The following is a 27,132-nucleotide window of genomic DNA, read 5'->3' as shown; positions in this document are numbered from 1 at the left end:
AATGTGAGTGGATGTTGTGCAAATGATAAGAGATGACTATGGATGTTATGAATGAGAAGAAGCTGGATGTCCTGGCTTTAAGTGAAACAAAGCTGAAGGGGGTGAGAGTGTGTCAGTGGGGAGAAATAAATGGATTAGGTCAGGGGTTTCAAATAGAGTTAGAGCTAAAGAAGGAGTAGCAATAATGTTGAAGGGTAAGTTATGGCAGGAAAAGAGGGAATATAAATGTATAAATTCAAGAATTATGTAGAGTAAAATAAGGGTTGGATGTGAAAAGTGGGTTATAGTAAGTATTTATGCACCTGGAGAAGAGAGAAGTATAGAGGAGAGAGAGATTTTGGGAAATGTTGAATGAGTTAATGGGGAGTTTTGAACCAAGTGAGAGAGTACTTGTGGTTGGCGATCTCAATACTAAAGTGGGCAAAAATATTGTGGTAGTAGTAGTAGGTAAATTTGGGTGTCAAGGGTAAATGAACATGGGGAGCCTTTAATTGAGCTATGTGTAGAAAGAGGTTTGGTAATAAGTAATACATATTTTATGAAAAAGATTAATAAGTATACAAGGTATGACAGCATGTAATGAAAGTAGTTTGTTAGATTATGTACTGGTGGATAAAAGGTTGATGGGTAGGCTTCAGAATGTACATGTTTATAGAGGGGCAAATGATACATCCGATCATTATTTAGTTGTAGCTACAGTTAGAGTAAGACATGGATGTGACAAAAGGAAAATGGCAAAAGCAAGTAAGAGAGGTGAAAGTGTATAAACTAAGTGGTCAGTGGTTGTCAGTGGTCAGTCGTCACGTGAGGTCACAGACCCTGAGCTGCTTTGGGGATTAGCGTGGACGGTTACAAAGCATAGCTTGCTTCTGCAGTGTTTTAAAAATTGAGGTTGGAGAGTTGAAGGAGGAGGTCTTGCTTCTCCAGGAGGATATTAGGAGGCTGAAGGTCCACCTCAATGGGTCTGGGAGAGAGTGTGAGGTGGCTGGAGTTGTGGGGAATGAGGCTTCTAGCAGTGAGGTGCAGTCTGTCTCTCGCTGTGAGAAGGCTGTAGGTGGGAGGTAGCAACGGCTACCAGCAGTGAGGTGCAGTCCAGCACCTGCTACAAGTGGCGAGTGGTAACCAGTAATGGGAGGAGAATCAGAATAAGGAAAGTTAAGAGTGAAGATCTGAAGGTAGGAAATCTCTTCTCTGTTCTTCAGGATGAATGTACTTCAGTGGCCAGTGAAGGTAAGGGTACTACTGCCCCTGCTAACAGAGGTAAGCACATTCTTGTGGTTGGTGACTCTCAGGTAAGATATATTGACCGTGCTTTTTGTAATAGGAATAAGAAGATGAGAGATAGAGTGTGTTTCCCTGGAGCTGGTATTGGGGACATAGTTAACAGGCTGGATAATATCATGTCAGGTAATGGGAACAAGTCCATTATCTGTCTCAGTGCTGGTGGAAATGATATTGGGAAGGGTAGGAGAGAAGAGCTGCTAGATAAGTACAGGTCAGCTATAGATTTCATTAAGTCTAAGGGAGGGGTCCCAATCATATGTAGCATCTTGCCTAGAAGGGGAGTAGGAAATGAATGGTTGTCTAGGGCAATTGATGTAAATTGCTGGCTAGACAGATACTGCAAGGAACTTGCAATCCCATTCATTGACAACTGGAACAACTTTTATGGCAAACATATGTATGCAAGGGATGGAGTACATCTCTCTGGGGCTGGGGTGGTAGCACTTGCAAACTCAATTGAGAAGGCCATTGGTGAAATGCCTATGATTTTAAACTGATAGAAGATAGAGGTATGGGTGTGTGTGGGAAACAAGCAGGTTGCAACACTAGGGTTGGAAACAGTAAATGTATAAAAGGCATTCAGCATGAAGTTATAAATAAAGACAATAGATCAGGTCAGCAAACAAAGGGGGACAGCAGAGGGCAGCAAGGGACTAGCTCCCGTAAGGTTTACTATACTAATAGCAGGAGTGTAAGAAATAAGATAGATGAGCTAAGATTAATTGCAAGTGCAGGAAACATAGATATTATTCCTATAACAGAGACCTGGCTCAATCTGAAAGATAGAGAGATGCCCTCTGAATGTCACATACAAGGCTATAAATTATTCCACACTGACAGGGTCAACAGGAAGGGTGGTGGAGTAGCGATGTATGTCAGAGACAATTTAAATTGTTGTGTTAGACAAGATATAAAATTAGAAGCGTCAGCCACTGAATCTGTTTGGTTACAGCTTCTCGAGGACCGAGAAAAACTAATTTTGGGTGTGATTTACAGGGCCCCAAATCTTGATAGGGAGTGCAGTAAACTTCTATGGGACGAAATTCGTAAGGCATCTACTTACGAAAATGTTGTGCTAATGGGAGATTTCAACTATAGACAGATTGACTGGAGCAATTTGACAGGAAATTTAGAGTCAGGTGACTTTCTTGATACGATCCAGGATTGTTTTTTAAAACAGTTTGTGACAGAGCCAACTAGGGGAAATAACCTCCTTGACTTGGTTCTTGCCAGTAGGGAAACACTAATTAATAATCTTGAGGTTAATGATGAGCTTGGGGAAAGTGATCACAAATCACTCAGTTTCAATATATCATGGAATTCCCCTAATAATGGCAATCAAGTCTCCGTCCCTGACTTTCGCTTGGCTGATTTCAAAGGACTGAAAAATTACTTAGGTGGGCTGAACTGGAATGACCTGACTAAGGGTCAGGTAGGTGGTGATGGTTGCCGATATGACACTTTTCAGGGCATAGTTCTAGCTGCTCAGTCAAATTATGTTCCAAATAGGGAAATCAGATCAAACAAAAATGATCCTAAATGGATGAACAATAGATTAAGATATCTGATTGGTCAAAAGAGAGGCATATATAGGCAAATCAAAAGAGGAGAGGGGCAATTAAGAAATCAATATATTCAGTTAAAGAGAGAAATAAAAAAGGGAACTAGAAAAGCAAAAAGAGATTATGAGTGTTAAGGAGTGCCTCCGGCAAATTTCCGCGCGCGCTCACCGAAATATCGGAAAAATATGGATAGTGAGTTATATATACTGAAAAATAGCTCAACTCTTTGGCAACACAATGGTACCAGAATGAATGTTCTACGACGTTTCTACAAGAAATTACAGTCATTTATATGAGGTAAGGTGACGGTGATATTGGTAGCGAGTCTGCTCACAGCCCATATATATTTTGGAAATTTTTCCTTGTTTTTTATCGCTTTTTCTTGCATTATACTTTCTAATATAATAACTGAGTACTTGGCATCATAAAACTGAAGGCGGAGCTTATCCCTAGATTGAGCAACAGTCATTAATCATATCATAATGCGCGGAAGGGTTGCCGCGCCAGGAGAAATCACTTCATTATTACGCTTATATCAGCTTATATATCAACTCTACAGCTTATTTATCTATCAGAATTGTTCTAATATGATATAATAAACACTCTAAATAACATACAAACATGTTATATACTCTAGACTGAAAAAAATAGACCATAATATGGCGAAAGATTATCGGGAATATTTCGATAAATATTGAGTTACTGCTCTCCATGTCGTCTCCGTGTCGTATTCTTTGGTCTCTGAGTAAGAGAAAACGGTGTTTTGAAGAGGATAACTGCACTAGAACATCAGTTTACTAAGAAATACACCCAAACAAACGCGATTTTCGCGAAAAAAAACTTTTTTTTTTGAGACGGTGGGCCGGCCGGCGTTCTAGGCCTATATCTCGGAAGTAACTTATTCCTCTACAGTTGCTATTTCTGCATTTATTACTTAATTAAATGGAATAATATTCACAGAAATTGTAGAATAATGGTTTCTCTAATTTTGTTAAAGGTAATTTTGGAAATATTCAAATACTTTCGGAGTTATGTGGGAGTAAAGGGCAGATTTTTTGCAGTATTCCAGGAACTAAAAAAAAATTTTTTTTTTTTTATATAAAGATACGTTATTTAGAGAAAAGGCGTTGCCTAAAATTAGTTTAAGCATTGCTCTCTCGGCACCAAGTGTCCAAACAACCTTACGATGTCCCATATAGGAATGATTTTTGAGACAAGGACATTTTTCAGAAAATCAGTCTTTTTCAGTCTTTTCTCAGTTGTCGTTTGAGGTATATTTTTGATAAATATTTTCAAGAATGAGTGAAAACACTTTGTCTTGTGCACCAAAACTGGAGGAAATCGGACGGTAAACAAAAAAGCTACATTTTTTTGCCGGAGGCACTCCTTAAAGTTGCAAGAGAATCGAAGACTAACCCAAAAGGATTCTTTCAGGTATACAGAAATAAGATCAGGGACAAGATAGGCCCACTCAAAAGTTCCTCGGGTCAGCTCACTGACAGTGATAAGGAAATCTGTAGAATTTTTAACACATACTTCCTCTCAGTTTTTACACAGGAGGATACCAGCGATATTCCAGAAATGATAAATTATGTAGAACAGGACGATAATAAACTGTGCACGATTAGGGTCACAAGTGACATGGTCCTTAGGCAAATAGATAAATTAAAACCTAACAAATCCCCAGGCCCTGATGAACTGTATGCAAGGGTTCTAAAGGAATGTAAAGAGGAGCTTAGCAAACCTTTGGCTAATCTTTTCAACATATCACTACAAACTGGCATGGTGCCAGATAAGTGGAAAATGACAAATGTGATACCTATTTTCAAAGCAGGTGACAGGTCCTTAGCTTCGAATTATAGACCAATAAGCCTAACCTCCATAGTGGGAAAATTTATGGAATCAATAATTGCCGAGGCAGTTCGTAGCCACCTTGAAAAGCATAAATTAATCAACGAATCTCAGCATGGTTTTACAAAGGGGCGTTCTTGCCTTACGAATTTATTAACTTTTTTCACTAAGGTATTTGAGGAGGTAGATCATGGTAATGAATATGATATTGTGTATATGGACTTCAGTAAGGCTTTTGACAGGGTCCCACATCAGAGACTATTGAGGAAAATTAAGGCACATGGAATAGGAGGAGAAATTTTTTCCTGGAAAGAGGCATGGTTGACAAATAGGCAGCAGAGAGTTTGCATAAATGGGGAGAAATCAGAGTGGGGAAGCGTCACGAGCGGTGTTCCACAGGGGTCAGTGTTGGGTCCTTTGCTGTTCACAATCTACATAAACGACATAGATGAGGGCATAAAGAGCGACATCAGCAAGTTTGCCGATGACACCAAAATAGGCCGTCGAATTCATTCTGACGAGGACATTAGAGCACTCCAGGAAGATTTGAATAGACTGATGCAGTGGTCGGAGAAGTGGCAGATGCAGTTTAATATAGACAAATGCAAAGTTCTAAATGTTGGACAGGACAATAACCATGCCACATATAAACTAAATAATGTAAATCTTAATATTACGGATTGCGAAAAAGATTTAGGAGTTCTGGTTAGCAGTAATCTGAAACCAAGACAACAGTGCATAAGTGTTCGCAATAAAGCTAATAGAATCCTTGGCTTCATATCAAGAAGCATAAATAATGGGAGTCCTCAGGTTGTTCTTCAACTCTATACATCCTTGGTTAGGCCTCATTTAGATTATGCTGCACAGTTTTGGTCACCGTATTACAGAATGGATATAAATGCTCTGGAAAATGTACAAAGGAGGATGACAAAGTTGATCCCATGTATCAGAAACCTTCCCTATGAGGATACCTGGAGTTTACCTGGAGAGAGTTTCGGGGGTCAACGCCCCCGCGGCCCGGTCTGTGACCAGGCCTCCTGGTGGATCAGCGCCTGATCAACCAGGCTGTTGCTGCTGGCTGCACGCAAACCAACGTACGAGCCACAGCCCGGCTGATCAGGAACTGACTTTAGGTGCTTGTCCAGTGCCAGCTTGAAGACTGCCAGGGGTCTGTTGGTAATCCCCCTTATGTGTGCTGGGAGGCAGTTGAACAGTCTCGGGCCCCTGACACTTATTGTATGGTCTCTTAACGTGCTAGTGACACCCCTGCTTTTCATTGGGGGGATGGTGCATCGTCTGCCAAGTCTTTTGCTTTCGTAGTGAGTGATTTTCGTGTGCAAGTTCGGTACTAGTCCCTCTAGGATTTTCCAGGTGTATATAATCATGTATCTCTCCCTCCTGCGTTCCAGGGAATACAGGTTTAGAAACCTTAAGCGCTCCCAGTAATTGAGGTGTTTTATCTCCGTTATGCGCGCCGTGAAAGTTCTCTGTACATTTTCTAGGTCGGCAATTTCACCTGCCTTGAAAGGTGCTGTTAGAGTGCAGCAATATTCCAGCCTAGATAGAACAAGTGACCTGAAGAGTGTCATCATGGGCTTGGCCTCCCTAGTTTTGAAGGTTCTCATTATCCATCCTGTCATTTTTCTAGCAGATGCGATTGATACAATGTTATGGTCCTTGAAGTTGAGATCCTCCGACATAATCACTCCCAGGTCTTTGACGTTGGTGTTTCGCTCTATTTTGTGGCCAGAATTTGTTTTGTACTCTGATGAAGATTTAATTTCCTCATGTTTACCATATCTGAGTAATTGAAATTTCTCATCGTTGAACTTCATATTGTTTTCTGCAGCCCACTGAAAGATTTGGTTGATGTCCGCCTGGAGCCTTGCAGTGTCTGCAATGGAAGACACTGTCATGCAGATTCGGGTGTCATCTGCAAAGGAAGACACGGTGCTGTGGCTAACATCCTTGTCTATGTCGGATATGAGGATGAGGAACAAGATGGGAGCTAGTACTGTGCCTTGTGGAACAGAGCTTTTCACCGTAGCTGCCTCGGACTTTACTCTGTTGACGACTAAAGGCCCTGAATCTGCACTCTCTAGAAAGACGTAGAATTAGGGGGGATATGATTGAGGTGTATAAATGGAAGACAGGAATAAATAAAGGGGATGTAAATAGTGTGCTGAAAATATTTAGCCTAGACAGGACTCGCAGCAATGGTTTTAAGTTGGAAAAATTCAGATTCAGGAAGGATATAGGAAAGTACTGGTTTGGTAATAGAGTTGTGGATGAGTGGAACAAACTCCCAAGTACAGTTATAGAGGCCAGAATGTTGTGTAGCTTTAAAAATAGGTTGGATAAATACATGAGTGGATGTGGGTGGGTGTGAGTTGGACGTGATAGCTTGTGCTACCAGGTCGGTTGCCGTGTTCCTCCCTTAAGTCAATGTGACCTGACCTGACTAGGTTGGGTGCATTGGCTTAAGCCGGTAGGAGACTTGGACCTGCCTCGCATGGGCCGGTAGGCCTGCTGCAGTGTTCCTTCGTTCTTATGTTCTTAAGGGAGGAGGAACTTAGGGTGAGATATAAGGAACTATTGGCAGAAAGGTGGGCTAGTGCAAGTGTGAGTAGTGGGGGGCTGAAGAGGGTTGGAATAGTTTTAAAGTGTTATAAGAAGAGCAGAGTATATGGAGAGTAAAAAAAAAAGGTGAAGAGAGTGCAAAAGGAGAGCAGATGATAAGAGTGGGAGAGGCACTGTCAAGAAATTTTGATTAAATAAGAAAAAAAATTTGGAGTGCGATAAACAAGAAAGCCTAAGGAATGAATAGATTGTCAGTTAGAAACAGAGTAGGGGAGTTAGTAGATGGGGAGCTAGAGGTATAGGGTAGATGGCGGGAATATTTTGAGGAACTTTTAAGTGTCGATGAAGAATGGGAGGTAGTAATTTCATGCACTGGCCAAGGAGGTATAACATCTTTTAGGAGTGAAGAAGAGCAGAATGTGAGTGTGGGGGAGGTTTGTGAGGCATTATGTAGAATGAAATGGGGTAAAGCAGCTGGGACTGACAGGATCATGACAGAAATGTTAAAAGCAGGGGGGATATAGTGTTGGAGTGGTTGGTATTTTTGTTTAATGAATGTATGAAAGAGGGGAAGGTACCTAGGGATTGGCGGAGAGCATGTATAGTCCCTTTATATAAAGGGAAGGGGGACAAAAGAGACTGTAAAAATTATAGAGGAATAAGTTTATTGAGTATACCAGGAAAAGTGTACGGTAGGGTTATTATTGAAACAATTAGAGGTAAGACAGAATGTAGGATTGCAGATGAGCAAGGAGGTTTCAGAGTGGGTAGGGGATGTGTAGATCAAGTGTTTACATTGAAGCATATATGTGAACAGTATTTAGATAAAGGTAGGGAAGTTTTTATTGCATTTATGGATTCAGAAAAGGCATATGATAGGGTGGATAGGGGAGCAATGTGGCAGATGTTGCAAGTATATGGAATAGGTGGTAAGTTACTAAATGCTGTAAAGAGTTTTTATGAGGATGGTGAGGCTCAGGTTAGGGTGTGTAGAAGAGAGGGAGACTACTTCCCGGTAAAAGTAGGTCTTAGACAGGGCTGTGTAATGCCACCATGGTTGTTTACTATATTTATAGATGGGGTTGTAAAAGAAGTAAATGCTAGGGTGTTCGGGAGAGGGGTGGGATTAAATTATGGGGAATCAAATACAAAATGGGAATTGACACAGTTAGTTTTTGCTGATGATACTGTGCTTACGGGAGATTCTAAAGAAAAATTGCAAAGGTTAGTGGATGAGTCTGGGAGTGTGTGTAAAGGTAGAAAGTTGAAAGTGAACATAAAAATGAGTAAGGTGATGAGGGTATCAAATGATTTAGATAAAGAAAAATTGGATATCAAATTGGGGAGGAGGAGTATGGAATAAGTGAATGTTTTCAGATACTTGGGAGTTGACGTGTCGGCGGATGGATTTATGAAGGATGAGGTTAATCATAGAACTGATGAAGGAAAAAAGGTGAGTTGTGTGTTGAGGTATATGTGGAGTCAAAAAACGTTATCTATGGAGGCAAAGAAGGGAATGTATGAAAGTATAGTAGTACCAACACTCTTACATGGGTGTGAAGCTTGGGCTGTGAATGCAGCAGCGAGGAGGCGGTTGGAGGCAGTGGAGATGTCCTGTCTAAGGGCAAATGTGTGGTGTAAATATTATGCAGAAAATTCGAAGTGTGGAAATTAGGAGAAGGTGTGGAGTTAATAAAAGTATTAGTCAGAGGGCTGAAGAGGGGTTGTTGAGGTGGTTTGGTCATTTAGAAAGAATAGATCAAAGTAGAATGACATGGAGAGCATTTAAATCTGTAGAAGGAAGGTGGGGTAGGGGTTGTCCTCGAAAAGGTTGGAAGGAAGGGGTAAGGGAGGTTTTGTGGGCGAGGGGCTTGGACTTCCAGTGGGCATGCATGAGCATGTTTGATAGGAGTGAATGGAGACAAGTGGTTTTTAATACTTGACGTGCTGTTGGAGTGTGAGCAAAGTAGCATTTATGAAGGGATTCAGGGAAACCAGCAGGCCGGACTTAAGTCCTGGAGATGGGAAGTACAGTGCCTGCACTCTGAAGGAGGGGTGTTAATGTTGCAGTTTAAAAACTGTAGTGTAAAGCACCCTTTTGGCAAGACAGTGATGGAATGAATGATGGTGAAAGTTTTTCTTTTTCGGGCCACCCTGCTTTGGTGGGAATCGGCCAGTGTGTTAATAAATAAAAATTAAAATACTAATATTTCTAGACAATAGTATGTGACCAAGGCAGATGAACTTGTTCACCTGTCAGTGTGCTTGTGGCTGATTACAATTTCTGTACCTAATACTAGTGTCAGAACGAAGACTGGCTATAAAATCACAAGAGCTCCTACAAATTTTAATTATCAGAACAAAAATAATGTAAACTAAAAAACAAATATGAAAAAAAAAAGGTATATCGGTAACATTTCTGCAAGTGGCAGGACTCCACGTTGCCGTCATGTGATCATCCAGCACCAACTTCGCGCCCTTACATCTTGGCAAGTATTGACCCTAATTTTTTTTTTCTTTTGGTGTTATTACACAGAAAATTGCCCTATTTAAAACAAAATAAAAATATTTGGAGCACTAGCAGCGAAAACATAGATCAACGTTTGGACAGTTAAGGGATTAAAACAGCGACTCTGCAGTGTATTTTTGTATGGTTTTTGTTGTATTCTCGGTTTCTTGGTCTCGTTTAATAGAATGGAAGATGCATTACAGATATAGAGATGATTTTGATTAGTTTTAGGACTGAAAGTAGCTTGAAATTGAGCTCAAGGTAGTGGAAATGTTTGATTTTTGTCGATATTCCTGAGTACACAAATTGTCACTCGTCCAGTACACATTCAACTAGTCAGTCCAATGTGTGTCCACAAATGCAGTGACATTATTTATACAATTATTACAATAATGCAGTAGTTTTCATAACAGTAAATTTTCTATTTTTTGTGTGAATAAAAATTCAAAATGGAAAGCAAGCAAAATATAGGAGGATGTGACTAAACAATAGAGAAATTGTTGTTTTAGTGCCAGGAATGTCTACATTGTTTATTCTGGACCATATTTTGAAATTGGTAATTCTTTAGTTTTGTATGTAACTGGCCAAATTACCAAATTCTGATCAATTTATTGAGTAGTTGAAGTAGGTAAATGAGAGGTTTCTTGTACTCACTCAATAGAATAGAAGAATTAATAGAAAAATAGCTATGAGTTTGGTCAACTGGAACAATGGAAATGGATGTAAATAGGGCTCTAAGTGGGTGAAATTGCCGATGCATAAATATCGCCAAGATCACTAACTTTTTGAGAGCATAATTCCACAAGTTTTCCACCAAATTTCGTACTTTTGATTTCATTACCTTCGGAAAAAGATTATCATTTCGTAAGAAAAAATCATTTTTTTTTTAAATCTCTGAGATCAAGTTTCAGATCGGAGAAAACTTAAGTGGGGGAAGTCAATAATTCATCTATCTTGGATGTAATTTTACTAGAAGAGGAATTTTTTTTTAATATAAACCAAACATAAAAATTTAAAATGCTGAAGTTAAGATATTATACATAGTAAAATACGATGTACATGTTTATAGAGGGGCAACTGATATATCAGATCATTATTTAGTTGTAGCTACAGTTAGAATAAGAGGTAGATGGGAAAAGAGGAAGGTGGCAACAACAAGTAAGAGGGAGGTGAAAGTGTATAAACTAAGGGAGGAGGAAGTTCGGGCGAGATATAAGCGACTATTGGCAGAAAGGTGGGCTAGTGCAAAGATGAGTAGTGGGGGAGTTGAAGAGGGTTGGAATAGTTTTAAAAATGCAGTATTAGAATGTGGGGCAGAAGTTTGTGGTTATAGGAGGGTGGGGGCAGGAGGAAAGAGGAGTGATTGGTGGAATGATGAAGTAAAGGGTGTGATAAAAGAGAAAAAGGTAGCTTACGAGAGGTTTTTACAAAGCAGAAGTGTTATAAGAAGAGCAGAGTATATGGAGAGTAAAAGAAAGGTGAAGAGAGTGGTGAGAGAGTGCAAAAGGAGAGCAGATGAAAGAGTGGGAGAGGCACTGTCAAGAAATTTTAATGAAAATAAGAAAAAATTTTGGAGTGAGTTAAACAAGTTAAGAAAGCCTAGGGAAAGTATGGATTTGTCCGTTAAAAACAGAGTAGGGGAGTTAGTAGATGGGGAGAGGGAGGTATTAGGTAGATGGCGAGAATATTTTGAGGAACTTTTAAATGTTGAGGAAGAAAGGGAGGCGGTAATTTCATGCACTGGCCAGGGAGGTATACCATCTTTTAGGAGTGAAGAAGAGCAGAATGTAAGTGTGGTGGAGGTACGTGAGGCATTACGTAGAATGAAAGGGGGTAAAGCAGCTGGAATTGATGGGATCATGACAGAAATGTTAAAAGCAGGGGGTTATATAGTGTTGGAGTGGTTGGTACTTTTGTTTAATAAATGTATGAAAGAGGGGAAGGTACCTAGGGATTGGCGGAGAGCATGTATAGTACCTTCATATAAAGGGAAAGGGGACAAAAGAGATTGTAAAAATTATAGAGGAATAAGTTTACTGAGTATACCAGGAAAAGTATACGGTAGAGTTATAATTGAAAGAATTAGAGGTAAGACAGAATGTAGAATTGCGGATGAGCAAGGAGGCTTCAGAGTGGGTAGGGGATGTGTAGATCAAGTGTTTACATTGAAGCATATATGTGAACAGTATTTAGATAAAGGAAGGGAAGTTTTTATTTCATTTATGGATTTAGAAAAGGCATATGATAGAGTGGATAGAGGAGCAATGTGGCAGATGTTGCAAGTTTATGGAATAGGTGGTAAGTTACTAAATGCTGTAAAGAGCTTTTATGAGGATAGTGAGGCTCAGGTTAGGGTGTGTAGAAGAGAGGGAGAATACTTCCCGGTAAAAGTAGGTCTTAGACAGGGATGTGTAATGTCACCATGGTTGTTTAATATATTTATAGATGGGGTTGTAAAAGAAGTAAATGCTAGGGTGTTCGGGAGAGGGGTGGGATTAAATTATGGGGAATCAAATTCAAAATGGGAATTGACACAGTTACTTTTTGCTGATGATACTGTGCTTATGGGAGATTCTAAAGAAAAATTGCAAAGGTTAGTGGATGAGTTTGAGAATGTGTGTAAAGGTAGAAAGTTGAAAGTGAACATAGAAAAGAGTAAGGTGATGAGGGTATCAAATGATTTAGATAAAGAAAAATTGGATATCAAATTGGGGAGGAGGAATATGGAAGAAGTGAATGTTTTCAGATACTTGGGAGTTGACGTGTTGGTGGATGGATTTATGAAGGATGAGGTTAATCATAGGATTGATGAGGGAAAAAAGGTGAGTAGTGCGTTGAGGTATATGTGGAGTCAAAAAACGTTATCTATGGAGGCAAAGAAGGGAATGTATGAAAGTATAGTAGTACCAACACTCTTATATGGATGTGAAGCTTGGGTGGTAAATGCAGCAACGAGGAGACGGTTGGAGGCAGTGGAGATGTCCTGTCTAAGGGCAATGTGTGGTGTAAATATTATGCAGAAAATTCGGAGTGTACAAATTAGGAGAAGGTGTGGAGTTAATAAAAGCATTAGTCAGAGGGCAGAAGAGGGGTTGTTGAGGTGGTCTGGTCATTTAGAGAGAATGGATCAAAGTAGAATGACATGGAAAGCATATAAATCTATAGGGGAAGGAAAGAGGGGTAGGGGTCGTCCTCGAAAGGGTTGGAAAGAGGGGGTAAAGGAGGTTTTGTGGGCGAGGGGCTTGGACTTCCAGCAAGCGTGCATGAGCGTGTTAGATAGGAGTGAATGGAGACGAATGATACTTGGGACCTGACGATCTGTTGGAGTGTGAGCAGGGTAATATTTAGTGAAGGGATTCAGGGAAACCGGTTATTTTCTTATAGTCGGACTTGAGTCCTGGAAATGGGAAGTACAATGCCTGCACTTTAAAGGAGGGGTTTGGGATATTGGCAGTTTGGAGGGATATGTTGTGTATCTTTATATGTATATGCTTCTAAACTGTTGTATTCTGAGCACCTCTGCAAAAGCAGTGATAATGTGTGAGTGTGGTGAAAGTGTCGAATGATGATGAAAGTATTTTCTTTTTGGGTATTTTCTTTCTTTTTTTGGGTCACCCTGCCTCGGTGGGAGACGACCAACCTGTTGAAAAAAAAAAAAAAAATACTATCTGCCTAGGTAGTAGGTTGGTAGACAGCAACTGCCCAGGGAGGTACTACCGTCCTGCCAAGTGTAAATCGAAAGCCTATAATTATTTTACATGATGGTAGGATTGCTGGTGTCTTTTTGTTCTGTCTCATAAACATGCAAGATTTCAGGTACGTCTTGCTACTTCTACTTTCACTTAGGTCACACTACACATACATGTACAAGCATATATATACACACCCCTCTGGGTTTTCTTCTATTTTCTTAATAGTTCTTGTTCTTGTTTATTTCCTCTTATCTCCATGGGGAAGTGGAACAGAATTCTTCCTCCGTAAGCCATGCGTGTTGTAAGAGGCAACTAAAATGCCGGGAGCAAGGGGCTAGTAACCCCTTCTCCTGTATATATTACTAAATGTAAAAGGAGAAACTTTCATTTTTCCTTTTGGGCCACCCCGCCTCGGTGGGATACGGCCGGTGTGTTGAAAGAAAGAAATATGATCTAAATGAAGAAAGGAAAAAATATGAACAGGATACTGTAGATAATACTAAAGAGAATGATGCTGACCAAAAACAATATTTCAGAGGTAAACTGTGATCAAGTAATGTTTTATCTGCAACAACAATATGCACCCCAAACAAAAAACTACACTTACCCAATAATAGCTTTCCAATAAAGGCAACCTGGTTTCCCTGAACAAGAACTTGTGTAGTTCCTTGAGGCTTATGTTCTGCAGGTCCTACACTTGTGCTGGCAGCAACACCAACTTGGATTTGATGAGCAAACTCAGCTTCATCAATGCCATATAAACTGGCATTGTATACTAATGTTACCTGAAAAACAAGACAGGCTTTATTTCTAATCCTGTCAATACTACAGCTATGATTTACACACATGAACCTATGACAGAATGTGTGTTGATGTGTTACTGAGGGAAGTAGAAGCCATGCTGGATGAGGACATGTTGGCTGGTTGTGTTGTTTTATGTTAGGACAGGTTGGCACATTGAGGCTAACAACATGAGAGAGCAGACATCACTATGAACACAAATTCATTTTGTCCAAGTTATTAAGAATTCTACTGTTTACTGCAAGTATAATTTGCTTAGAATTTTTTTTTTAAATTCTACTTATTTGTTATGACTATTTTAGTCTATTTACCAATTATTAGAACATGATACATACCATAGTCTTTTTCTTAACACACCAGCCATCTCCCACTAAGGCAGGGCGACGCAAGAGAGAAGAAACACTTTCACCATCACTCACTCTGTCACTTGTTTTGCCAGAGATGTGTCAATACTACAGTTCAGGTGCCATAGTTTGTTATAAAAAATAAACAGGAAAGTTAAACTAATGTCTAATCAGACTCAGCATACCAACCTTCTTATTACCACTTCTTTTGGCCACAGCCAACTCTATCAGCTCCAACTTGCCCTTTCTGATAATTGGGACAGAGCCATGTCTAGTAATTCTTACTGCTGGAGCCATCTTGCCCAACATGCGAGAAAATATCTCATCCCATCGCAAGGTTTCCTTGAAACCTTCTTTCTTGTTAACTACTGCTTCATGCAGAAGAGGATCAAGGGTAACCATTCTGCAACACATTTAAGACATAAGCTCTTTTACTGGAGAGAATTTGGTAGGCAAATTATCTATACAATATTATCATCAGTAGATATGAATTCATAATATAATAGCTCAATATATACTCTGAAATATTATATTTTCTTTACCATTACAATACTATATCATTATGTAAAAAACATTAATATACCATAATACAGTCCTGTATTGTATATCATACAGTATATAAGAAATTAAGAGCCCTTTTTGAGTTCTTTCAACTATAATATAAATTTTCTAGTTATTGTGGCAGAACTCTTGTTCATGAGCTTACTGATTGCAAAATTAAACTACCTATACCTGTATAACAGCATCAACAGCCTGAATGACAGGGGCATCAACCAGGAGACCTGGTCTGTGACCAGGACACAAGCAAGATGATTCCCAGAACCATTTAAAGATAGTCTGCAGGTAATTAGGTACTTAATGCATATGACATGACTGTGTAGAAATATAAAGTTCAAATGAGTAAAATTATGATCACTGGCCCAGGCCAATACTAAAGGTTGATGAGGATAAGGACACAAATCTTTCAGTACATTTATTAAGGGAAAAGTTTCTCCACTAGTGGCATTTTCAGTCCTAATACAGAGTGAGCTAAAAAATAAAACAAGGGTCTGTGATAGGTGACAATGAGTTGTGTTGGGACAAGCTGCAATAAGTAAAATGTGACAGATGATCCTACTATGGCCAACAATCTATTGGCTAAGAGTCTGGAAACACCAAAGCTCTGATATTTGTGGGATTATATTGGTGGTAATAAAGGTAGCTTCCATGGACTTCCACATGTCCCACCACACTTGCTAAGTGTAACCTGTCTTAGACCACTATATAAGATTCCCCTGCCTTTTTTTTTTATAGTTTAATCTAGGCAACAGTTAGGCAACTTTATTCCGAAACGTTTCGCCTACAAAGTAGGCTTCTTCAGTCGAATACAGAAAGTAGGCAGGAACAGTAGAGATGTGAAGACGATGTAATCAGTCCATCACCCTTGAAGTCGTAGAATTTGAGGTTGTCAGTCCCTCAGCCTGGAGAAGTTCAGTTCCATAGTCAGGAACTATCTGAACTATCTTCAGATAGTTCCTGACTATGGAACTATCTGAACTATCTTCAGATAGTTCCTGACTATGGAACTGAACTTCTCCAGGCTGAGGGACTGACAACCTCAAATTCTACGACTTCAAGGGTGATGGACTGATTACATCGTCTTCACATCTCTACTGTTCCTGCCTACTTTCTGTATTCGACTGAAGAAGCCTACTGTGTAGGCGAAACGTTTCGGAATAAAGTTGCCTAACTGTTGCCTATGTGTCTTACCTACCAACCTGTCGGTATTGTATACCATTTTGATGTTCATAGTTTAATCTGTATAAGCCTGAAAAAAGCCAATAGTGGTAAAGCATTTCCCTTGATAAATGTCCTGAACACTACATAAAGGTCTTTATGCATATTTTGTTGGTATCACCATATTAATAACAAGCAAAGAGAACAGTGTCAAATAAATGTGCAAAAAGTATAATACCATAAGTGAAAATGAGAGAATTTGCATGTACTGATTACTGATATATCCAGAAAGAGCAACAGCCTTACCCTCAGATTAGCATATCAAAAGCGAGTTATAGCCCCAATAGAGACAGTGAGGGAAACCTAAACAATGGTGAATTGTCTGGTGCATCTCAGATGGAATTTTTTTTTTTACAGGTATATTATAGCAAAGTGTAACAGTGCTTACGAGAGGTATTAACCCATTCACTGACGAGACCCCTGCTCACAAGCTTGCTCTCAGTGTCAAAAAAAATATCTTGTGAAATAACAAAGAATCTTTTCCTGATGGTAATGACACCAAAAGTATGAAATTTGATGGAAAACTTATGGAATTATGCTCTCGTGAAGTTAGCAGTGTTGGCAATATTTATGTATTGGCAATTTTGCCCACTTTGAGCCCTATTTTCAGCCAAATCCATTGTTCCAGTCGACCAAACTCCTTTTGTTCTATCGACTGAGTACAAGAAACCACCCATTTACCGATTTCAATTACCCAATAAAGTGATCAGAAATTGGTAATTTGGCCAATTTCATACACAATTCAATGAAGACCAATTTCAAAACAGGGTCCAGAATTAACAATGCAAACAGTTCTAGCACTAAAATAACACTTTCTCTCTTCATTAATCATGTCTCCAAGCCCTGCTTATATTAATTACCCTTGCTTTCCATTTTGAATTTTTATTGACACAAAATAGAAGATTTACCGTTATGCAGACTACTGCATTATTGTAAAAATGGTATAAATAATATCAGCGCACTTGTGAAATCATATAAGACCCACCAGTTGACACCTACTGGACGTGTGACGTGATTTGTTTACTCTTGAACACTGGCAAAAATTGAACATTTCTGCTATTCTTAGTCCGTAAAGCATTCAAACCCATCTCTAGTTCTGTAATATATCTTCCATTCTATCAAATAAGACCAAGAAAATGAGAATACAACCATAAATACCATACGAAAATACACCACAAAGTTGCTGTTTTAAACAAAAAACACGGTCCGAGTTTTTTTTCTTATTATGCACTGCATGCTGTAGGATTTTTTGTTATACTATGCACACTGACCACTCAGACCCATTCTTTCATATGTAGAGCTACCAGCTTTCTCCAGCAAAATCTGAAGCCACTAGAATTTTGGCATACTATTATGGGACCGACCCTGACTAGCAAGCCATAATATTACAGGGTCAACAGTGAAAGGGTTAACCAATGCTTATAAATATCCAAAAAATGTAAAAAATTTGACTTACTTTTGTCCTTCTTTCTGAAGGCCCTTCCTTTTTATGTAGTCTGTAACAATGCTTCTAACTTCTGCTACTGTTAAGACATCACCTTTACTGTTAAGTCAAACCAAACAAATTAGATGTGAATAAGAATTACAGTGGACCCCCGCATAACGATTACCTCCGAATGTGACCAATTATGTAAGTGTATTTATGTAAGTGCGTTTGTACGTATATGTTTGGGGGTCTGAAATGGACTAATCTACTTCACAATATTTCTTATGGGAACAAATTCGGTCAGTACTGGCACCTGAACATACTTCTGGAGTGAAAAAATATCGTTAACCGGGGGTCCACTGTATTTAATCATTGATAAGCCAATAATATAAATCCACTAAGCACTATAAGGCCCCCAAAACAAATTTATTGTTGTTTATTATATCAGAAAAATAAATTACCAAATCAGAATTTTTTAACGGAAAAAAGCAACTGTTATTTACCAAGGAAATGTGTACCAATAATTTTTTTATTAAGTTGTAATACTAAACAGAGATAAAGCAAAACTATTTTTTCCAGTATAGGTGGATCCTCCATACAATTTTTTAGTTTTCTTCATAATCAGGTATCATAAAATAAAAATATGCAACTAAAATCATCAACACAAACACACACACACACACACACACACACACACACACACACACACACACACACACACACACACACACACACACACACACACACACACACACACACACACACACACACACAGAGGAGAGTGGCAGTACAAATAATTGTATGGTACTATTTCAGAGAACCCTGTGGGAAGTCCTAAATACAGGAGGGCCCCACTTTACAGCACTTCCCTTCACAGCATTTTATTAATGCAGGGGTTTTCAACTGTACCCATTCTTTATTTAGGCTTCCTACAATAAATATATTCACCACTTACTATAAGCTAAGGATGAAAATATTTTAGGGTAAGCAATTTGTGTACTGTATATGCATTTTTAAGGCCTAGCTTTATTGCTCTCTTAATATATGATAGTGTAAACATGTTATCAGGCTTTTATATGCATTTGAAAGTGAAAAAAGGCTATATTTCACTTTATAGCAGTAGCTCAGAACCTAACTTGCTGTATAAGTGAGACCCTTCTGTACCACACGAATAAATGTTACTATTTTGAACATTATGTACATGTACATGCAACAGACATTTAGTACATACCTAAGACCATTAGCTCTATAAAACTGCACTGTATCTCCTGATACCTGATTAACTTCTTCTATGAGTGGGGGTATGAATGCTCGTGAATTATCTTTTTTATTGATATCCGGTTTTATGCTCGTTTCCTCCTGGAAAGGCAATGAATAAATAAAATTAAATACTATGTTGTTTAATTTACTCTTTCTTTCAAGCCTGCAGACCTTACTCTCTGAAGGTGCACCTTCCCTGATGAGTACATTTTGGTAGCATAAGTCTTGCTATAAGCATAATCACAGGAGTTTAACATTTTTGCATAAAGTATAAATCTTTGAAGATCTGTACAGTAAAACCTTGATTTAATGGATTTCAGGTTTAACAGAGAAAATCTGACAAAGTCCATTGTTCTAAAAAATTTTTTTTATTTTTATTAACACATCGGCCAATATAGTAGGATGTAGTAGAGTGGTAGACAGCAACCACCCAGGGAGGTACTACCGTCCTGCCAAGTGGGTGTAAAACGAAAGCCTGTAATTGTTTTACATTATGGTAGGATTGCTGGTGTCTTCTGTCTGTCTCATAAATATGCAAGATTACAGGTATGTCTTGCTACTTCTACTTACACTTAGTCACACTACACATACATGTACATGTTTATTTATACACACTCATCTGAGTTTTCTTTGATTTTATCTTGATAGTTCTTGTTTCTTATTACTTTTCCTTCTATATCAATGGAGAAGTGGAATAAGAATCTTTCCTCCGTAAGCCATGCGTGTTGTAAAAGTCAACTAAAATGCGGGGAACAATGGGCTAGTAACCCCTTTTCCTGTAATAATTACTAAAAAGAATAAGAAGAAGAAAATTGTCAAAGTGGGATGTCTGAATGTGCGTGGATGTTGTGCGAATGATAAGAAAGAGATGATTGTGGATGTTATGAATGAAAAGAAGCTGGATGTCCTGGCTTTAAGTGAAACAAAGCTGAAGGGGGTGGGAGAGTTTCAGTGGAGAGGAATAAATGGGATTAGGTCAGGGGTTTCAAATAGAGCTAGAGCTAAAGAAGAAGTAGCAATAATGTTGAAGGATAAGCTATGGCAGGAAAAGAGGGAGTATAAATGTATTAATTCAAGGATTATGTGGAGTAAAATAAAGATTGGATGTGAAAAGTGGGTTATAGTAAGCATATATGCACCTGGAGAAGAGAGAAGTGTAGAGGAGAGAGAGAGAGAGATTTTGGGAAATGTTGAATGAATGCGTGGGATTTCAATGCTAGAGTGGGTAAAAATGTTGTGGAGGAAGTAGAAGGTAAATTTGGGGTGCCAGGGTAAATGTAAATGGGGTGCCTTTAATCGAGCTATGTGTAGAAAGAGATTTGGTAATAAGTAATACATATTTTATGAAAAAGAGAATAAATAAATATACAAGGTATGATGTAGCACATAATGAAAGTAGTTTGTTAGATTATGTACTGGTGGATAAAAGGTTGATGGGCAGGCTCCAAGATGTACATGTTTATAGAGGGGCAACTGATATATCGGATCATTATTTAGTTGTAGCTACAGTTAGAGTAAGAGGTAGATGGGACAAGAGGAAGGTGGCAATAACAAGTAGGAGTGAAGTGAAAGTGTATAAACTAAGGGAGGAGGAAGTTCGGGTGAGATATAAGCGACTATTGGCAGAAAGGTGGGCTAGTGCAAAGATGAGTAGTGGGGAGGTTGAAGAGGGTTGGATGAGTTTTAAAAATGCAGTATTAGAATGTGGGGCAGAAGTTTGTGGTTATAGGAGGGTGGGGGCAGGAGGAAAGAGGAATGATTGGTGGAATGATGAAGTAAAGGGTGTGATAAAAGAGAAAAAGTTAGCTTATGAGAGGGTTTTACAAAGCAGAAGTGTTATAAGAAGAGCAGAGTATATGGAGAGTAAAAGAAAGATGAAGAGAGTGGTGAGAGAGTGCAAAGGGAGAGCAGATGATGGAGTTGGAGAGGCACTGTCAAGAAATTTTAATGAAAATAAGAAAAAAATTTGGAGTTAAACAAGTTAAGAAAGCCTAGGGAGCATATGGATTTGTCAGTTAAAAACAGAGTAGGGGAGTTAGTAGATAGGGAGAGGGAGATATTAGGTAGATGGCGAGAAAATTTTGAGGAACTTTTAAATGTTGACAAAGAAAGGGAGGCAGTAATTTCAAGCACTGGCCAAGGTGGTATACCATCTTTTAGGAGTGAAGAAGAGCAGAATGTAAGTGTGGGGGAGGTATGCGAGGCATTACGTAGAATGAAAGGGGGTAAAGCAGCTGGAACTGATGGGATCATGACAGAAATGTTAAACGCAGGGAGGGATATAGTGTTGTAGTGGTTGGTACTTTTGTTTAATAAATGTATGATAGGGAAGCTGTGATTTCGTGTATAGGGCAAGGAGGAATAACATCTTGTAGGGGTGAGGAAGAGCCAGTTGTGAGTGTGGGGGAAGTTCGTGAGGCAGTAGATAAAATGAAAGGGGGTAAGGCAGCCGGGATTGATGGGATAAAGATAGAAATGTTAAAAGCAGGTGGGGATATAGTTTTGGAGTGGTTGGTGCAATTATTTAATAAATGTATGGAAGAAGGTAAGGTACCTAGGGATTGGCAGAGAGCATGCATAGTTCCTTTGTATAAAGGCAAAGGGGGCAAAAGAGAGTGCAAAAATTATAGGGGGACAAGTTTCTTGAGTATACCTGGTAAAGTGTATGGTAGAGTTATTACTGAAAGAATTAAGAGGAAGACGGAGAATAGGATAGCAGATGAACAAGGAGGCTTTAGGAAAGGTAGGGGGTGTGTGGACCAGGTGTTTACAGTGAAACACATAAGTGAACAGTATTTAGATAAGGCTAAAGAGGTCTTTGTGGCATTTATGGATTTGGAAAAGGCGTATGACAGGGTGGATAGGGGGGCAATGTGGCAGATGTTGCAGGTGTATGGTGTATGAGGTAGGTTACTGAAAGCAGTGAAGAGTTTTTACGAGGATAGTGAGGCTCAAGTTAGAGTATGTAGGAAAGAAGGAAATTATTTCCCAGTAAAAGTAGGCCTTAGACAAGGATGTGTGATGTCACCGTGGTTGTTTAATATATTTATAGATGGGGTTGTAAGAGAAGTAAATGCGAGGGTCTTGGCAAGAGGCATGGAGTTAAAAGATAAAGAATCACACATAAAGTGGGAGTTCTCACAGTTGCTCTTTGCTGATAACACTGTGCTCTTGGGAGATTCTGAAGAGAAGTTGCAGAGATTGGTGGATGAATTTGGTAGGGTATGCAAAAGAAAATTAAAAGTGAATACAGGAAAGAGTAAGGTTATGACGAATACAAAAAATTAGGTGATGAAAGATTGGATATCAGATTGGAGGGAGAGAGTATGGAGGAGGTGAATGTATTCAGATATTTGGGAGTGGACATGTCAGCGGATGGGTCTATGAAAGATGAGGTGAATCATAGAATTGATGAGGGGAAAAGGGTGAGTGGTGCACTTAGGAGTCTCTGGAGACAAAGAACTTTGTCCTTGGAGGCAAAGAGGGGAATGTATGAGAGAATAGTTTTACCAACGCTCTCATATGGGTGTGAAGCATGGGTGATGAATGTTGCAGCGAGGAGAAGGCTGGAGGCAGTGGAGATGTCACGTCTGAGGGCAATGTGTGGTGTGAATATAATGCAGAGAATTCGTAGTTTGGAAGTTAGGAGGAGGTGCGGGATTACCAAAACTGTTGTCCAGAGGGCTGAGGAAGGGTGTTGAGGTGGTTCGGACATGTAGAGAGAATGGAACGAAACAGAATGACTTCAAGAGTGTATCAGTCTGTAGTGGAAGGAAGGCGGGGTAGGGATCGGCCTAGGAAAGGTTGGAGGGAGGGGTAAAGGAGGTTTTGTGTGCGAGGGGCTTGGACTTCCAGCAGGCATGCGTGAGCGTGTTTGATAGGAGTGAATGGAGACAAATGGTTTTTAATACTTGACATGCTGTTGGAGTGTGAGCAAAGTAACATTTATGAAGGGATTCAGGGAAACCGGCAGGCTGGACTTGAGTCCTGGAGATGGGAAGTACAGTGCCTGCACTCTGAAGGAGGGGTGTTAATGTTGCAGTTTAAAAACTGTAGTGTAAAGCACCCTTCTGGCAAGACAGTGATGGAGTGAATGATGGTGAAAGTTTTTCTTTTACGGGCCACCCTGCCCTGGTGGGAATCGGCCAGTGTGATGATAATAAAAAATGAAAGAGGGGAAGGTACCTAGGGACTGGCGGAGAGCATGTATAGTCCCTTTATATAAAGGGAAGGGGGACAAAAGAGATTGTAAAAATTATAGAGGAATAAGTTTACTGAGTATACCAGGAAAAGTGTACGGTAGGGCCATAATTGAAAGAATTAAAGGTAAGACAGAATGTAGGATTGCGGACGAGCAAGGAGGTTTCAGAGTGGGTAGGGGATGTGTAGATCAAGTGTTTACACTGAAGCATATATGTGAACATTATTTAGATAAAGGTAGGGAAGTTTTTATTGCATTTATGGATTTAGAAAAGGCATATGATAGAGTGGATAGGGGAGCAATGTGGCAGATGTTGCAAGTATATGGAATAGGTGGTAAGTTACTAAATGCTGTAAAGAGTTTTTATGAGGATAGTGAGGCTCAGATTTGGGTGTGTAGAAGAGAGGGAGACTACTTCCCAGTAAAAGTAGGTCTTAGACAGGGATGTGCAATGTCACCATGGTTGTTTAATATATTTATAGATGGGGTTGTAAAAGAAGTAAATGCTAGGGTGTTTGGCAGAGGGGTGGGATTAAATTATGGGGAATCAAATACAAAATGGGAATTGACACAGTTACTTTTTGCTGATGATACTGTGCTTATGGAAGATTCTAAAGAAAAATTGCAAAGGTTAGTGGATGAGTTGGGGAGTGTGTGTAAAGGTAGAAAGTTGAAAGTGAACATAGAAAAGAGTAAGGTGATGAGGGTATCAAATGATTTAGATAAAGAAAAATTGGATATTAAATTGGGGAGGAGGAGTATGGAAGAAGTGAATGTTTTCGGATACTTGGGAGTTGACGTGTTGGCGGATGGATTTATGAAGGATGAGGTTAATCATAGAATTGATGAAGGAAAAAAGGCGAGTGGTGCATTGAGGTATATGTGGAGTCAAAAAACATTATCTATGGAGGCAAAGAAGGGAATGTATGAAAGTATAGTAGTACCAACACTCTTATATGGGTGTGAAGCTTGGGTTGTGAATGCAGCAGCGAGGAGGCGGTTGGAGGCAGTGGAGATGTTCTGTCTAAGGACAATGTGTGGTGTAAATATTATGCAGAAAATTCGGAGTGTGGAAATTAGGAGAAAGTGTGGAGTTAATAAAAGTATTAGTCAGAGGGCTGAAGAGGGGTTGTTGACGTGGTTTGGTCATTTAGAGAGAATGGATCAAGGTAGAATGACATGGAGAGCATTTAAATCTGTAGGAGAAGGAAGGCGGGGTAGGGGTCGTCCTCCAAAAAGGTTGGAAGGAAGGGGTAAGGGAGGTTTTGTGGGCTAGGGGCTTGGACTTCCAGCAGGCGTGCATGAGCGTGTTCGATAGGAGTGAATGGAGACGAATGGTATTTGGGACCTGACGATCTGTTGGAGTGCGAGCAGGGTAATATTTAGTGAAGGGATTCAGGGAAACCGGTTATTTTTATATAGCCGGACTTGAGTCCTGGAAATGGGAAGTTCAATGCCTGCACTCTAAAGGAGGGGTTTGGGATACTGGCAGTTTGGAGGGATATGTTGTGTATCTTTATACGTATATGCTTCTAAACTGTTGTGTTCTGAGCACCTCTGCAAAAACAGTGATTGTGTGTGAGTGAGGTGAAAGTGTTGAATGATGATGAAAGTATTTTCTTTTTGGGGATTTTTTTTTTTTCTGGGTCACCCTGCCTCAGTGGGAGATGGCCGACTTGTTGAAAAAAAAAAAATTATAAATAAGATAAAAATACCTTAATAGTATCAGCATGGTCTACAAAATACATCTACACTTAACACAGATGGGTTTATGGGTTGTCACACTGTATGACAATGATAATACAAACCTAGTAAATAAAGCAAAACTGACACTACTGCCTACTATCTTTAATATTAGTTTCATGGCTTTTTTGATGGAAGCCAGTAATTGAAGATTATTTGCTTGCCTGAACACACACAAGCAAGTGATGCCAACAAGACAGCCAACTCCACATGCCTAAGCCCCTTCAATTAATCGATACAAATGCTAAGAAAAATATGAGACTTAAAACTGCCCTTACTTCACTCCATTACAGCTAACTGAATTTACATTACTCTACTTAACAGCAAACTTACTAAACAAATAATTTGGTATCTAAAAGTTCAATCTAACAACAATAACAATAAGGATGACTACAGTTTAACATTTCTTAAAGTAATGTGTGTATGTTCAACTTTATCAAAGTATGTATAAGCATCATAAAATGCAATAAATACATTGTTACATCAGTGGTATATAATACTGACAAGTTGAGGAATTAGATGCATGTTTTAGTCCCTGTACATTATAGATAAAAGCCACTGGCTGGTGAAACATCTACATAATAATGATAGTTGTTGCATGTCTAATTCTTTCAACTTGTCAATAGTATATACCACTGATATTATGATACATGTCAGACATAACAATATGGAATCTTGGTAAAGAGGGCATCTCCACAACTAACTACCACTGGCTCAACTCTTGGGTGTGACCTATTTCCACTGGGAAATCTCACCTACCAGTGACAATGCCTTCATCTGCTGTAGCTCCTTTGACTCCAGTAAATAAACCCACTTCCTTCTGTGTTTTACATTCATCAAGATTACGGTACTAAATGCCTGCTCCTAGGCTGAGGGACTGATTACCTCATCTTCAACCTCTTCAGTCTTCTGTTTGTCCCTGTATTGTACTGATGAAGTCACTGGCTGGTGAAACGTTTACATAATAAAGCTACCCAGTTGTTGCAAATGTGTTTAAATTCTTCAAACACACTGTTACCTTCATTGTGTTATAGTAATGGTTTTCTTAACTACAAAAGGCACTGAGCAGCTGAAGAAAAGAATAAGCTCCACCAAAGCCAAAATCCAAATGAACAACTCTATTCCTTGTAATAATGTTGGTAGAATTACTGACAATATGTAAAGTAAAAGGACACAAGTGCAACTAATGTGACATTTTATTGTTGCAACGTTTCGCTCTCCAGGAGCTTTGCCAAGCCGTTATGGCTTGATAAAGTTCCTGGAGAGCAAAACGTTGCCACAATAAAATGTCACATTAGTTGTATTTGTGTCCTTTTGCTTTACAACTCTATTCCTTAATATTTTGACTTTGTGGGAATGTATAGATACAGTAGGGCCTCACTTTATGGTGTTTCGCTTTGCGGCTTTCCGCTAATACGGACATTTCAAATTATGACCAAAACTCGCTATACAGTAGGGCCCCACTCATACGGCAGGTTAGGTTCCAGGCTACAGCCATAAAGCGGAAATCGCGGTAAAGTGGCACACCTTTTTTCTCCCACTTATAAATGCATACAAATACTAGGTAACAAGTTTACACGAACATATATTAAGTTAGCAATAGAACTAGGCATTAAAAAACAATAAAAAAGTAAAATACACATATAGTACACTCATTACTTACTTTAAAATATTTATAGTCTTAATCTAGGGTGAGACGAGTAGTATTTATTGTAAGAAATCAGGTGTGCTATGTATGGTAGCCAGCCAGGCTACCATACCAGGCCATTCCACCCACACATAATATTCTATACCAGGCCATTCCACCCACACATAATATTCTATGACATTTAACCCTTTGACTGTTTCAGTCGTATATATACATCTTACGAGCCACTGTTTTTGACGTATGTATACTCAAATTCTAGCGGCTTCAAATCAAGCAGGAGAAAGCTGGTAGGCCCACATGTGAGAGAATGGGTCTGTGTGGTCAGTGTGCACCATATAAAAAAAATCCTGCAGCACGCAGTGCATAATGAGAAAAAAAACAGACCGTTTTTTAATTAAAATGCCAACTTTGTGGTCTATTTTCGTATAGTATTTATGGTTGTATTCTCGTTTTCT

General features: G+C 39.2%; 1 protein-coding gene across 4 annotated transcripts in view; it reads right to left on the bottom strand.

The window, feature by feature from the left end:
• The window catches only part of eIF2D (eukaryotic translation initiation factor 2D), an 80,978-nt gene that overhangs the window by 9,233 nt on the left and 44,613 nt on the right, over window positions 1-27,132 (bottom strand). For 3 of the 4 annotated variants that reach the window (XM_053773778.2, XM_053773781.2, XM_053773779.2), the window contains 5 exons: window positions 19,057-19,184; window positions 17,856-17,942; window positions 15,356-15,460; window positions 14,813-15,026; window positions 14,086-14,263 (listed from right to left, as the gene is read on the bottom strand). In XM_053773778.2, the coding sequence (XP_053629753.1) occupies window positions 14,086-14,263; window positions 14,813-15,026; window positions 15,356-15,460; window positions 17,856-17,942; window positions 19,057-19,184 (712 nt within the window). The remainder of the gene's footprint in view (window positions 1-14,085; window positions 14,264-14,812; window positions 15,027-15,355; window positions 15,461-17,855; window positions 17,943-19,056; window positions 19,185-27,132) is intronic. The other variant, XM_053773780.2, reaches the window with a different exon arrangement.

This window comes from Cherax quadricarinatus, chromosome 7, assembly GCF_038502225.1.
Source record: "Cherax quadricarinatus isolate ZL_2023a chromosome 7, ASM3850222v1, whole genome shotgun sequence".
NCBI lineage: Eukaryota > Metazoa > Arthropoda > Malacostraca > Decapoda > Parastacidae > Cherax > Cherax quadricarinatus.
The sequence above is the reverse complement of the archived record's forward strand: the minus strand, read 5'-3'. Positions and strand labels throughout refer to the sequence as shown.